At 41.8% G+C, this 14,819-nt stretch overlaps 1 protein-coding gene across 1 annotated transcript; it reads left to right on the top strand.

Annotated features, from left to right (window-relative positions):
- Positions 1-692: 692 nt before the first annotated feature.
- On the top strand, positions 693-12,057 carry snrnp70 (small nuclear ribonucleoprotein 70 (U1)). Its single transcript, XM_034711120.1, is given in 12 exon segments — positions 693-916; positions 1,258-1,411; positions 1,514-1,576; positions 2,831-2,885; positions 3,086-3,150; positions 3,242-3,304; positions 4,685-4,766; positions 8,868-8,969; positions 10,693-10,792; positions 10,875-11,127; positions 11,129-11,423; positions 11,426-12,057. Coding segments are annotated over 11 exon segments (1,500 nt in total). The 5' UTR covers positions 693-916; positions 1,258-1,264; the 3' UTR covers positions 11,701-12,057.
- The last annotated feature ends 2,762 nt before the right edge of the window (positions 12,058-14,819 follow it).

Below are 14,819 nucleotides of genomic sequence, written 5' to 3'. Positions count from 1 at the left end.
GCCGCCTCTTTTTCTTGAGTTAGGCTCGGATCCTTGGACATCTGCAGTAAGATGCTGCAGATGTTTTATCAGTCTGTGGTGGCAAGTGTGTTATTCTATGCTGCAGTCTGCAAACTAGTGAGAAGAGCTGGCATTGTGATTAGAACCAAGTTGGACTCACTGGGGGCTGTGGTGGAGAGATGCACACAGAAGAAGCTAAATTACACAGATCATCCACTTCACAACTTCTTTGTGGACCAGAGAAACAGCAGCAGTGGACGGCTCATCTCTCTGTGCTGCAGGACTGAGAGATACAGAAATTAATTCATCCCTGCAGCCATTAGGCTTCATAACTCTCTAGCCAATGGGAGATGAGCTGCCAGACACCTGAATTACTTGTTTTATGTGATTTTTATAATTTTATCTGCCAAACACCTGAATTCCCCTTAGGGCATGAATAAAGTACATTCTGTTCTATTCTAGTAAGTAAGAACTATTGATAAAGTCAAAATTATGAGATCAAAATTCTAAAGAAACGCATACTTGTATGGTAAGCATTTTCTTCACTTTATTTTTAATTGATTTCTACAACAATATTGCAAAAACTCAGGCTGTATAGACTTGTGTAAACACATGTGTTGACGTCTCAATGATGACGACGGTACGTGTTGTCGTAAATCGCAACCCGATGCTATTTACACCACTTGTCTTCAGTTTACGTCAGCCCGCCATTTTATTTTGTGATCACAGTAACACTAAGCTAGCGGCAGACAGGTATTATTCGGAGCACGCGCGGGGCCCCGAGACGCGGTGTGTGTTTTACCTACAATTTGAACTGGTTTATTCAGAGAGAGGTGGTCCCGGAGACCTGCAGACACAGCCCGGTCCTTCCTCCGGTCCATGGTCTGAATTTTGTCTGTAAAGCGGAGGAGAGAAGGTAAGAACCAGGCTAACCCTGTTAGCCTTGTGTTAGCGTGTTAGCATGCTAGCTGGAGGGCTAATGCACAGGGCTCGACCAAAGTCTGCACCAACGCTGGTTAGACGAGAGATTGAATACAAATATAAAGTATTGTGTTATCATTTGCATTAATAATGTGGAATCTGGCTGTATTTAAGTACTGTATTAACGGTGGATGAGTCTCCATATGAAAACAACAGTTAGCATATTCAGCTGACAAGCGTGCAAGCTTCCGCCCCAGGGTTGGCCTCCTGCTGGTTCACACTGTTATTCTCTGTGCACTGTTTTTATTAATAATTATTTTATATGTGTTTGTACAGGTGAAAGATGACGCAGTTTCTACCCCCGAACCTGTTGGCTTTATTTGCCCCACGGGACCCTATTCCCTTCCTGCCTCAGCTTGCGAAGCTGCCCCATGAGAAGCATCACAACCAGCCATACAGCGGCATTGCTCCGTTCATCAGGCACTTCGAGGTTTGGCTTTATTCTGCACACATTTTAACTTAAACACGTATCCAAACACATTTTTTTTTTAAATTGTCCCCATTTTTTATGATGACTGTTATTCATAATCAGGACCCACGAGATGCCCCACCTCCGACCCGAGCTGAGACCAGAGAGGAGCGGCTGGAGAGAAAGGTGAGATACCGCCAAGATAAAGCACCTATTCATTGTATTTCTTTATTAGGATCCCCATTAGCTTCCACATTGTGATTGCTAGTCTTCCTGGGGTCCACACAACAAAACAAGAAAAACAAGAAAACAGTTATTTAAAATCACACATTATCCATAAAACAAAGATGCAATAGCAGCCAATTATAAAAATCAAGAATGAAAATGAAAAATAAACTTAGTATCTGATCAAATAAACAATGAGTAGCATTAAACCACAAAACAATGGAAACAAAAACAAAATTGTCACAAACATATGGCCCCAAAAATTAATAAAACAAACAATTTGAAACAGGGATTACATAATAAAGTCTATGAAAAATTCATCAGCATTTGTGATGTTTTAAAAGAAAAATTGTTTTTGATCATTCTAATGGTAGTGGGGAGTTGATTCCAGGCAAGTTCTAGGACTTGGTGTTAACAGATGAAAACTAGTGCTCACATGACGTGTTGTATACCTGTGATTAAAACCAGAATATTTTAGTCTATCACAAAATAGCTGTGGTGTTATTCCATATAACAGTTTGCAGAAATTACAGGAGACGTGATTTTAATTTAGCCTCCGCAGTTAGTCAATATAATCTTTTATGCATCTGAAGCACATTAGTACGAAAAGAACAATTAAGAGCCAATCTGGCAGCTCTATTTTGTACAACTTGGAAGTTTTTTAAAATGTTTTTCAGCAGCACTTCACCAGATAAGCGGACAGTACTCAATGTGTGACAGAACATGTGACCTAACAACATCTTTCCTTTGTGTGAACAATACACCACAAACTGTAAGACTGCACATCTGTTCAAAAAAGAACAATAATAACAGTTCAGACATATCAGTCAGATAGCATGGTCGTCCACAGGCATGTTGTGTGACAGTACAGACTGGGGATGTCAATTAGAAGTTAAATCGTATTACAATGTTCAATTGTTGCTTTGGACAAAGATACAGTATTTGTTGATAACATGCAATGTTATAATGTGGCTTTGACTTACAAAAAGTCAAGAACATATCCGCGATATAAGGAAATGTCAGTATTACATGATCAGCTTCACCTGTACTCACAAATATTGGCTAATATGGATGAACTATTTCAAAGTTGAACACTTGCAGACACTTGAACAAAATAGTCTTGCATACTAAAAAGGGAATAAACACTAACACTTTGAAGTGCCAGATTTCTGATGTCAAGTTCAAGATAATGAATTCCTTTTCTTGTCTCTGCAGAGGCGAGAGAAGATTGAGAGGAGGCAAACTGTGATGGAGACAGAACTGAAGCTTTGTAAGTTTTTACAATCACACACACACACACACACACACACACAGTCACACACACACACACACACACACACACACACACACACACACATATATATATATATATATATATATATATATATATATATATATATATACATACATACAAGCTGTTTTCTGTTTTTGTTCCAACTAATCCTGCTCCTCTGTGTGTGTTTTCATCAGGGGACCCACATAATGACCCTAACGCGCAAGGGGATGCCTTCAAGACACTGTTTGTTGCACGAGTGGTGAGTATGTCAATGTAAAATATTCACATGTGATTTTTTTTTCTCGGGCTGTTTACGGTTGATTTCTAACAGAGTTGTGTCTTTGCTACAGAACTACGATACCACAGAGTCCAAGCTTCGCCGTGAGTTTGAGGTCTATGGCCCCATCAAACGGGTAAGTTTAGCCGCACCATATCTCTTATCCAGACTGGTACATGTGTTGTGAGAGGTCAGACTACACTTGAATTAAACCCTCAGTGAAGCATGGTGCAGGTTCTTTATCCCAGTGTGCAAAAGTCAGGGCTATTTGGAAAATTTAAAACTTCTGGGAAAGCTGAGGTGCAAAAGAGATGAAATATTATGTAAAGAACCCAGACTTAAGGTCTCATTGTCATTAAATCAGACATTCTGAACCATTAAGAAGACAAGGTGGGTCCGTACCACAAGACATGAAGCATCTATATATGGGATTCTCTCAGCTACACTGTCTAGGCTATTGTTAAGCAAAGCAAGGCTTACCTTGATCTCTGTTATCTTATATGATGTTCTTAGCTGCTGATTCCATCAAACAATTACCACAGAGACAGAGTGACGATATTCACTTTGTCTACCAGATTAAAAGATGCACTTACAGGCTGCTAAAGCAATCCCCTGACATGCTGAGATCCTGTATTTCTTGCAAGCTGCAGCCTGTATGTCAAAGTTTAGCTCTGGCTGCTTCTGTGGTATAACTTTCCCCACTTTTGGATTTTTAAATTAAACCAGCTTCACGAGTTTCTCTCTACTGACACATTTCAAACAGTCTTATGTGTGTGTGGAGTGTTGAATCCAACAGCCAACCTGAGTAGGGATAGTCCGGTTATCCACTGGGCCGATTATCAGCGCAGATATTCTGCATTTTGACGCTTATCTGCGCTGATATTCAGCATTTTGAGGCTTATCGGCACTGATATTTGGCATTTTGGGGCTTATCGGTGCTGATATTCTGCATTTTGACGCTTATCTGTGCTGATATTCAGCATTTTGACGCTTTTTGTCGTCTGCCTTTTTTAACAATCCAACAGCCGATCAATTTAAAACTGGGTTATTTTGGCTCTGATGCAGCCACGCCTCTTTGTCTGCTGTCACTACTCTATCTCCAGCATTGTCCCACCCACAGCACCATGTGGTTGGTTACACGCAGAGCTATGGCACAGGAAACAGCCAATAAGCCAATGAGAAACTGCAGGGAGAAATGGAACGAAAGCTAGGCTACCATTTCTGCAGAGGGTGTCATTTCTGCCAAGCGATTTAGCAAATTTTGAAAGATTCCAACCTGAGCACTCACTTCTGTTTACGTGTACGCCCCCCTTGGATTTTTTCAGCACTTTAATTTGCCACCAGAAAGTCAGTTCGTTTTTGCACTATTTATGACCGCAACACAGACGTGCTCTTCCGCATAAATATCGGCTCCAAATGGCGATTATCAGCCTCCTTGACTACTAATAATCGGTATCGGCCCTGAAAAAAACCATATCAGTGTATCTCTTAACCAGAGTGTGCTCTTGTGTTTCAGATTTACATTGTGTACAACAAGAGGACGGGGAAACCTCGAGGCTACGCCTTCATTGAGTATGAGCATGAGCGGGACATGCACTGTGAGTACCTCTGTCATCAATCTCCACTTTTCTCGTTTGTGATGTGAAGTTATAAAGAAACTTAGCCCCCTCCTTAATTCTTCATGGAAACCAGCGTAACTCTACTTTTGGGGTGGGGGCAGCTTTCTTTAAGTCCCAGAAGGTGACATCTTTACTTCGACATGTCACCGTCTGCATGTTGAATCCCAGTCTGGTGGTTGTGTGATGTGTGTGTCTGTGTCGTCAGTTGACTAATAGTCTGGTTGAGGAGGTCGACTGCGTCATTCAGTGGGGGCATGATGGGGAAAGTGGGAGGAGCCAGAGGTAGCAGTGTGTCTCTGATGCTGAACATGTTTGCCTGTCAAAGGGCACATTGTGTTTTAACTGTTAGGCGTGTAGCTCTGTGAAGGAGAAGCAGCTCTTCTGGTGGACTCTCTTGGTAAGCACAAGGTCACATGGTCGCCTATGCAGCGACCAATCATGTGTCCAGAACTGTTGTATGAATAGTTTCTGAGCCTGTCTTGACAGTTTTTTTTTATTGGTGGTCTTCAACCCTGGTCATGCTGAGTTTAGTGCAGCGTCACCACGATCGCTAGTAGAGATTAAAGCAGGTGGTGATGCCTCAGATTAAAGCAGAACTGTCTCTTTAGACACTGAATGGTGCCATCTAACACATGGACACCATTCTGGGACATTAGTGCGATCAGCTGTTCAGACCAGAGTTGCTGAATCACAGCAGCATGTAGTCTCAGCAGGGGGAGGACTGAGGGGGGACGTGGGGATAAACACTATATTAACTGTGTGTTGTTCTCATTGCCACTGCAGCCGCCAATCTGTGATGGCTATTGGCCAAAGCTGGCTGGCAGATGATGATGGTTATGATACATCTACACCCTACTACCACAGCTCAGTATATGGTTGGTATAATGGGTTTGTATGATGGGTAAGATTTCTTTCCACCCTCCATCTCCTACATAGGGCAGATGAGCTGCGTTCAATGGCTAAAGCATCTCAAATAAATCAAGTGGAAAACTGCTTCCACTGCTATTTCTAATACTCTGTCGTTAGGCTTTGACCATTGAATGCACCCTGACAGTGTGAAATATCGCCTGATGATTCTGCACTTTATGTGAAAGCCACCTCTGCACACTGGCCAATATTTTAGTGATTCAGTCATCTGAACAATAAAAGAAAAGTCAGTGCACAGAGCCTACTTTAAAGTTTGACAGTTTCCATAACTGTTTTTTGTTATTGTCTCTGGTTTGTATGTTTTCAGCAGAGAAGAGAGAGGCAGAGATAACAAGTAAAGGAGGAGGCAACCAAAAGCTTAGTTTTAAATAAGAGTGCAGGAAAGAACCATGAGAGTGTAAGGGAAGAAGTTACGCAGCTCATTGTTTGCTCCATCATACAACCATCCTGTTACCTCGTAGGAGACTTTGACTATTTGCCCAGGAAACAGATGTTTAACTTTTACAGCATTTCAAGTTTTGATTCCTATCAGGCTACAAAGAGAAAAGTGTAATCGAAGTAATCCCTTCCTGTATGTTGCACACCCAGTTTTATGTAACAGTGTTGCTGCAGGATCCTACAGAATCAGTATGTGGAGCTGGCTTTGACAGAAAAGGCAGATGAGGGTGATGTTGTTGGTAACAAACGGGCTGTTCATACATAATTTACTCCTACACAACCAAAGATAGATACTCTTCATGCAGCCACACAGATTTCTTCACAACAGTGGTTAGTTTTTAGATGTTTTAAAGAAACCACTCCAGCAGTTTAAGACATGCTCATATGTCAGAGTAGTTTAGATCTAGGACACATCAGGACTGAATTCTTAGTTAAACACACACAGACAGTTTCTTTACCTTTAGCTGCTTAGAGTTGTGATGATGAAAACTCCTTTTAAGGAGGGAAGCCCCGTCACTCCTTTTAGCTTGTTTTTCCTCTCAGCCGGTAAGTTCTGGTAGTTCCGGTGGGGGTTTGGTAAGGCCCTGATCATTGATGGACAAGGATGTCCTCAGAGTACAGGAAGTGGAGGGGTTGTGGTAAGGCCCCTGAACATTGGCGGTGTGCTGACACTGTGTGTGCAGGCGGACTTTGGTAAGGCCCTTAAAGTGGGGCAGAGACTTCATTGTGACCTGTGAGTGAGACATTCTGCTGTAGAGACTATTGAGGGAGTTTGGTAAGACCCTCAGACTGTGTTCTGTCACTGCTGGGTTTTGGTAAGGCCCTCTTCATGGACTGAAAGGTTGTACGTTCAGGGATCATCACCAATGAGCTGCCCTGGAGATCTCATACGGGATGGATCAGTGACTGTTGTGTGGTATACTGGGATGGGTTTGGGAACAGCGTCTGAATGCAAAACATTACTTACAGGTTGTCAAATGTTACTTTGCCACTTTTTAAGAAGCAGGAAGTCTGGGTAAGTTTGACACGGGATAGAAATAAAGAGCTACATTTAGAGATTCAGACAAGGCTGCGACACAAGCACCTGGTTGCTTTGTGTTCTTTTAGTCCTGCCCTGCAGACTCTTTGCCGGGGACTCGTAGCACTACCGGTGTACCAGAAACCTGTAAGAGAATTAGACAAACCTGGAAGAGGGGGGATTCTTTGGAGATGCAAACACTGTCACGTGCGTTTGCCAGGTCATAATGATTACTAAAGCCCTGTTTCCACCAAGCGGTTCAGATTGGTTCGTCTCGGTATGGCACGCATTTTGTGGCGTTTCCATTGACTAAAACCAAGCCGTACTGTTCCACTTTTTGGTACCCTTCTGTTGGGGTGCCAGACATACCGATCCGACCCCAGAAGGTAGAGCTAGAAACACTGCAGTCCTTTGATTGGTCGAAAGAATCGTCACTTCCCGTGAAACAGCGGTTATTAAGAACAACACATAACCCCGCCATGTTTAAATCTCAAGTGGACTTAGGGAAGGTAACTTTTTTTGTTGGAAAATGGCGCCAAGAAACAGCGTTCCGTGGTTGACTGTGGAGGTGCAGACTTCCCTCCCGTTTTTCTTCTTCGTTGCATTTATTAGAGGGGTACATTGTGTCGCTCTGCCATGGTGTCACGCTATTACGTAGCTGATGCGGCTATCAGCATCCGGCTTACAAGCCACCCATCAAGTAGGGCACGGTTGGCTGTGGAAACGCAAACAGGATCAGGCGTTACCGATCCGACCCGTACCAAACTGTACTGATCCATACCAGACCGCTTGGTGGAAACGAGCCATATTGAACTTAGCTGGCACTTTTTGAGCCTATAAGCAAAATCAAAAATGTACTTCTGTTTTATTTCTAACCACATTTTTGCAACATTGCAAAACATAAAACAAGTGACTCCTCCCTTTTTTATGTCTCCTTTACCTGGCATCAAAAGAGGTATCAAGCTTTGTTTGTTTTTTACTCCTAAATCTTAACAAATATAAAATCTAGATTCCTCCATAACCTACGACCACTATACAGCAGTACATTAAAGCTCCTGTAACAGACTGATATACAACAACACCATGTTGTACTTTATATTTAATTACTCTACTGTTGATCTTTATTCTGATCAGTAATGTGCCGCTGCATTTGCACAGGTACATACTTGTAGTTGAAGTCTTAGAACGGCAGTGCTTTTAAATGCAGATGACGACATCATCAGCCGTCCCAGAGGGGTGGGTTTGTTGGGTTAACTTAAACAGATGCGAGTAAAGATAAGTTTGTCACATTAAACCTGAATGTTTTGAGTGTTGTCTGTGTCAAGAAGTGAGAATTCATCAACACAAAGAGCGCCCTGCCGCTCTGCTAGTTCACTACAATAACATAGAATACATGTTTTCAAAGAAGACAAGTAAGTTACCACTACACATTTATACTCTTTGCACCACACTTTGTTCACCACTTCTGTCCAACATGTAGTGTAAAGAAATCTAGTCGATAAACATGTATCAATCACTCATCGGGTGGAAGGAAGTCTGCTCCCGTTATCCTTCGGCTTTTACCCAGAGAGCAGCCATCACGGCCTCGCCTGCTCCTGGTCAGTATCATAATGCACTGTTTGTTTCCTTTGACCACACTGATGCGCTCGTTCTCTATCTCAGCTTCCTGTCTTTCCTCTCCCCTTCCTCTCCTCCAGCCGCCTACAAACACGCAGACGGGAAGAAGATTGACGGCAGGAGAGTGCTGGTGGACGTGGAGCGAGGGCGCACTGTCAAAGGATGGCATCCTCGCAGGCTAGGTCAGCTGAATTTTTTTATATTAAATAATTAAATACAGCTTCAAATGTAGGAGCTTATAGGTTGAATGTGTGTTCGGACCAAAGGTTAGTTGCAAATTTGAAGTCCTGGTGCTGAAATATTCGAAATTGCCCAAGTTGACAAAATTCTATTAGTGTTATGATTCTCCAAACGTCCTGACGTCAGGAATAGTCGAACAACACTCCATTTAAAAACAAGCATTTGGAAAAGTGTCTGCTGTAGATTTTGCAGACTGAGGCGACAAATATACATATATCTGCATCATGATAGTGATTTTGCTGTAAAGCACCATGCAGCCCCTCTGACATTTCTAGAAGGCAAATATCATGAGGTGTGTTTAGGGTTGCAAAGGCATGGAGCATTTCTGGTATTTTTCCATGGAAAGTTAAGCTTGGCAATTTTGGGAATATTCCAAATTGGAAACTTCCATGGAAATCATGGGAATTAACTGGGAATTGAGGGTAAACTAATGGAAAGGTATCATATCCAAGCATAAATATTTGTTTTGTTATAAGCAGACATCCATCCAAATAATACAATTAAAACAGGATTTATTTGTAAGTAGAACTTCATCAAGTGTTTAATATTTTATTGAACAATCAATTCTTTCATTGAAGAACAAAAACATGAACGTTGAGTAAATATTACTCATCCATCTTCACCCAACCCATTCAAAAATTAACAAAAATGCAATCCCAACAGTCCCATTCAAATGTTAATTGTAAAAACTGCCTCTCCCTCCAAAAAAGCCCCATTCAACATGCAAATAAAAAAGCATCTTCTCTCAAGCCTAGCCTCTTCAGGATTCTGTGCATGTGATGGAGGAATGCACAGTGCATGTAGGGGGCATGGTCTCAATATCCCTGCACTAAGCAGTGTGCTATGTGCATGTGATTGAGGAAGTAGCATTGATATTCAACTGTACTTGCATTAAATCTGGTTGTTTTAGTCAGGATTATGCTAAAATATATTTTCCCCAATTTATTTTAAGTTCCCTATAAGAGCCAACCTTCAATTTAGTAAATTCCTGGTTTATTCCCGTTTATTCCCATAAATTCCCGTTAATTCCCACGGAAAGTTTCAAACTTTGAAAATTCCCGAATTTTGCAACTCTAGGTGTTCAGCCAAATTGATCATGAGAAATTATCCCACTGACCAAACTCTCTTTACCTTTGGTCTGATCAGTTAGGATGCCATCTGTCGGTTTTAAATGCTGCTTCAGCCATGTGACTGAAAAGTACTAAAAACTAAGGTATTAATAATAAATATTGTTCACAGCTGTTCTCCAGTTAAAGTCCAGTCCAGTGAACCTGCACAGCAGCAAAGTAGCACACAAGTAAATAACGCTTCATGACTTGAATGGCCCTGTTCTTGAAATATTTATTGTTTGGCTCAACTTAATGCCAATTAAAGAACTTGAAGTCTGTTTGTATTGTGAAGTGCAAGTCCTCATTAATCACATTAATGAAGTCAAGTGAAGTTCATTGTTAATTTCAGCCTCATTCAAGCTGTAAAACGCAGCATCACAAACACACACTGTCTGAGTGTCGTATCTGACCTCTGCTTATCTTTAATCTTGTTGCAGCAGCACTCAAGGTTGTTTTCTCTCTGAAAACAAGATGGCTGCTGGGACAAGTAGGAGGACATAATGACTTCAGCACACACTGTGAAATGAATTTGACCATCTCTCATGTTGTTGTCCAGGTGGAGGATTGGGTGGCACCAGGAGAGGTGGAGCTGATGTCAACATCAAGCACTCTGGCCGAGACGATGCTTCACGTTACGATGATCGTCCTCTTGGGGGGTGAGTAATCTGAGAAAGCATCTGTCCTTTAATATGAAATACCGTGCTGCGTGTGGTGACAGTTTTCCTAACCCCCTTGCAGTGATCGAGAGAGAGGAGGACCTGGTGGTGTGGGAGCAGGAGCAGGAGGAGGAGGAGGAGGTGGAGGAGGAGGAGGTGGTGGAGGTGGAGGTGAACGAGGAGAAAGAGGAGAGCGGAGGGAGCGCAGCAGGGAGCGAGACAGGGACAGGGATAGAGAGCGCAGGAGGTCCAGATCCAGGGAACGCCGCAGACGCACTCGTTCCAGAGAGAGGGAAAGAGCTGCTCCAGCAGTACCAGCAGGAGAGGAGGGAGGCGGGTACTGGCAGGCGTAGAGAGCGAGAGAGGGAGCGCGGTGGAGGAGACGACAGCAGGAGCAGGGAGAGGAGTCGAGAAAGGAAGAGGAGGAGCAGGAGCAGAGATCGCAAGAGAGACAGGGACAGAGGAAAGGGTATGGATGGAGAAGAGGGAGGACAGGGAGACGGGCCCCCTGAAGGCGGGGAGCGTATGCTGGAGGAGCATGATGGAGAGGCGGGGGAGGGTGTGGAGGAGCGCAGGGACAGAGACCGGGACAGGGACCGCGACCGCAGACGCAGCCACAGGGACAGAGACAGACGCAGCAGGGAGATAGGGACAGAGACCGGGAGCACAAAAGGGAGAGGGGGGATAGAGAGAAAGGGGAGCGCAGAGAGGAAAGGCACCTGCGAGACGACATGGGCGCCCAGGACGAGCTGGGCCCTGAGGAGGAGGAGGGGGAGGGGGGTGCACCTCCGAACATGGAGGAGTACAGCCAGGACGGGATGACTGAGCCGCAGTCGGTGCCTTCAGCCGACGGTTACAACTCTGGAGAGAACGGATACAAGATAGAGGCAGCAGGAGATGAGTACTGAGACCTCCTCACACACAAATAAGTCCATTCATACTGTCGATAAAGTGAGTGAGGACGTATTTTATAATTATTGTCTGCATAATTCACCGCTCACAGCTGATTTGGTCCTCCGCAAAACGAAATCCGTGCCACTAAATGTCCTCAGATCAGTGACGTCATTTTATTTTTTTGGATGAACTGTAAAAAATACCAGCTTGTTTTGACAAAGTGTGGACTGTTTGACTTCCAGATTTATGAAGCCATTCGATTTTACTGGCCCAGTTTCTGATCTCTGTATGTGAAATAGAAGGAAGTGTAGTAATGTGACCAAGAGGCTGTTCTGTTTATTCATTCTGGAATAAATTCTTTTTTTTTTTAACTCTGTCTATCTGTGTGTTTATTATAACTGCTGCTTTTAATGCTTCATCAATAGGGTTGCAAATTTCCGGGAATTTTCAAAGCTGGAAAATTTCCATGGGAATAAACGCGAATAAATCAGGAATTTACTAAATTGAAGGTTGGCTCTTAATAGGGAACTTAGATATAGTTGGGGAAATGTATTTCACATAATCCAGACTAAAACAACCAGATTTCATGCAAGTTCAGTTGAGTATCTATGCAGAGCCATCCTCAACAAGACTGGACAGTGACACTGAAGAGGAAGAGTCGGAGTTGGATGTTGAGGAACTGGACATGGAGGATGTTGATGAGACCCAAGAAGAGCCCATCGCCTTTTAGGACCGAAAGCAGAACAACTCCAGACTACTCAGAGATTTAAACAGGCAAATTAAATCAAAGGTCACAAACCTGGGAGTGGTTTAGATTCAGATTTTAATTTTAATGCTCATTTTAACAAGGTCATAAGTACTTCATTTTATCATCTCAGAAACATTTCAAAAGTCTGACCTTTTTTATTGCAGAAAGATGCCGAAGTTTTAATTCATGCTTTTATTACAAGCCACACTGATTACTGCAACTCCCTTTTTACGGGCCTGCCCAAAATGTCTCTTAAGAAACTGCAGCTTCTTCAGAACGCTGCTGCCAGAGTTTTAACAAGGAGAAAGAAACTGATCACATGACACCTCTTCTTAAAACTCTGACCTGGCTCCCTGTTTCTTTAAGAATTGATTTTAAAGTCCTTTTACTCGTTTTTAAAGCGCTTAACAGCATTGCTCCTCCATACATTACTGACCTCCTGTCATTTTATGTTCCAGCCCCAATGCTTCCCTTTCAAATTTCCTCATGTTTCTCACACAAAGAGAGAGCTTTCTGTTTTTATGCCCCCAGGCTGTGGAACTCTTTGTATCTGGACATTAGAACAGCGCGCCCTGGGTGTTTTTAAAAGTAAACTTAAGACTTACCTTTTAATCTAGCTTTTAATTTGGAGTAGCTTATTTTCGCCCTGGACTGCATTTCTTTCCACACTTATTTTATTAATTTTACTGTGTTGATTTTCTTTTATTTTTTAAGTATTCTTTTTTTAATTATGCCTTTTATAATTTTACCATTGCTGTTGTTTTCTGACTGTCTGTTACTCTGTGAAGCACTTTGGGCTGCATGTTTTTATGTATGAAAGGTGCTATATAAATAAAGTTGAGTTGAGCTGAAAGGGTTTAGCAAAAATGCAGAGGCTTGAGGGAAGATGCTTTTCTATTTGCATGTTGAATGGGACTTTTTTGGAGGGAGAGGAGCTCTTCATTTAACATTTTGAATGGGGCTGTTAGGATTGCATTTTTGTTAATTTTTTTGAATGGGTTGGGTCGGGGGGAGGAGTAATATTTAACTCAACATTCATGTTTTTGTTCTTCAATGAAATAATTGATTGTTCAATAAAATATTTAACACTTGATACATTTCTACTTGGATGTCTGCTTATATTATAACAAAAACAAATATTTATACTTGGATATGATACCTTTCTATCAAATTACCCTCCATTCCCAGTTAATTCCCATAATTTCCCATGGAAAGTTTCCAATTTGGAATATTCCCAAAATTCCCCAGTTTAACTTCCCATGGAAACTTTCTGGAAATTGTTCACCCCTTTGCAACCCTATTCATGAATGAGCTTCAGTAAAGGGGAGGAACATCTGAAACACTACACTATTAAATGGATTCAACACAATGTGAGATATGAACCTGGAGAACAAACTAGTTAAAAACAACATGTAATAGAAACTGTTACAATAAATTAATATTATTACTGTCAAACCTTTTTCAATAAAATAATAATAAATATGTTTTCTTTATGGGCTCTTTTCAGGACACTCAAGGTCACCTTACAAATGTAACAATGATAAAACAGACTTAATGTATATAAAAAAAATACTAGATAAAAGAAACAATAAACAATATGAAAAGAACACAATGAATGGAAAGATGAAATAAAATACTATAAAAACGCTTCATGTGACGTGTTTACAGGGAATATGCGGTTCTATACAGGTGAGTTTTGAGGCGGGACATGGAACCTGGAAGACAGTCTGAGTGATGGGTGGTTAGGCATAAGGAGTTCCAGAGACAGGCGTCTGCACGGCTGACAGCTCAAGATCCCATAGAGGTTAAGCGAGCATGGAGGTAGGAGATCAGAGAAGTATGGAGGTGAAAGGTTAATGAGAGCTTTAAATGTGAGAAGAAGGATCTTGAAGTCTGTGCGGTATTTGACAAGCAGCCAGCGAAGTTATTGTAGGACAGGGGTGATGTGTTTGATGGAAGGGGTTCGGTTATGTTTTTCCACATTTACTATTTTGTAATTATATGTTATCAATATATCAATCAAAGAATCAATCAGACTTTATTTATAAACCGCTTTTCACACAATGGCATCGTTACACAAAGAGCTGTACATAAAAACGACCTAAAATAGAATAAATTAAGAAAAATATCCCAGCCCGGACCCCAAACCCACCCCGCAATCCTAAGGTTAAGAACACAGTATATGCAACAATAGTAATAAAAATAAAATAAAAAAGAAGTTGCTGAACAAACTGAGGAAATGCTCTCATGATGTCTTAGTGAGGAAACACTGGAGGTAGAATAAGATGTTAAAAATCAACACAGGAAATTAAAATCACCAAAATAAAATAGATTTCTAAGATAATAACATACTAAAACATTAAACCATTAAAGAAAATAAGATGC

Source organism: Notolabrus celidotus, chromosome 20, assembly GCF_009762535.1.
Source record: "Notolabrus celidotus isolate fNotCel1 chromosome 20, fNotCel1.pri, whole genome shotgun sequence".
Taxonomy (NCBI): domain Eukaryota; kingdom Metazoa; phylum Chordata; class Actinopteri; order Labriformes; family Labridae; genus Notolabrus; species Notolabrus celidotus.
Note: the sequence above shows the minus strand (reverse complement) of the source record. Positions and strands in the feature narration are given on the sequence as shown.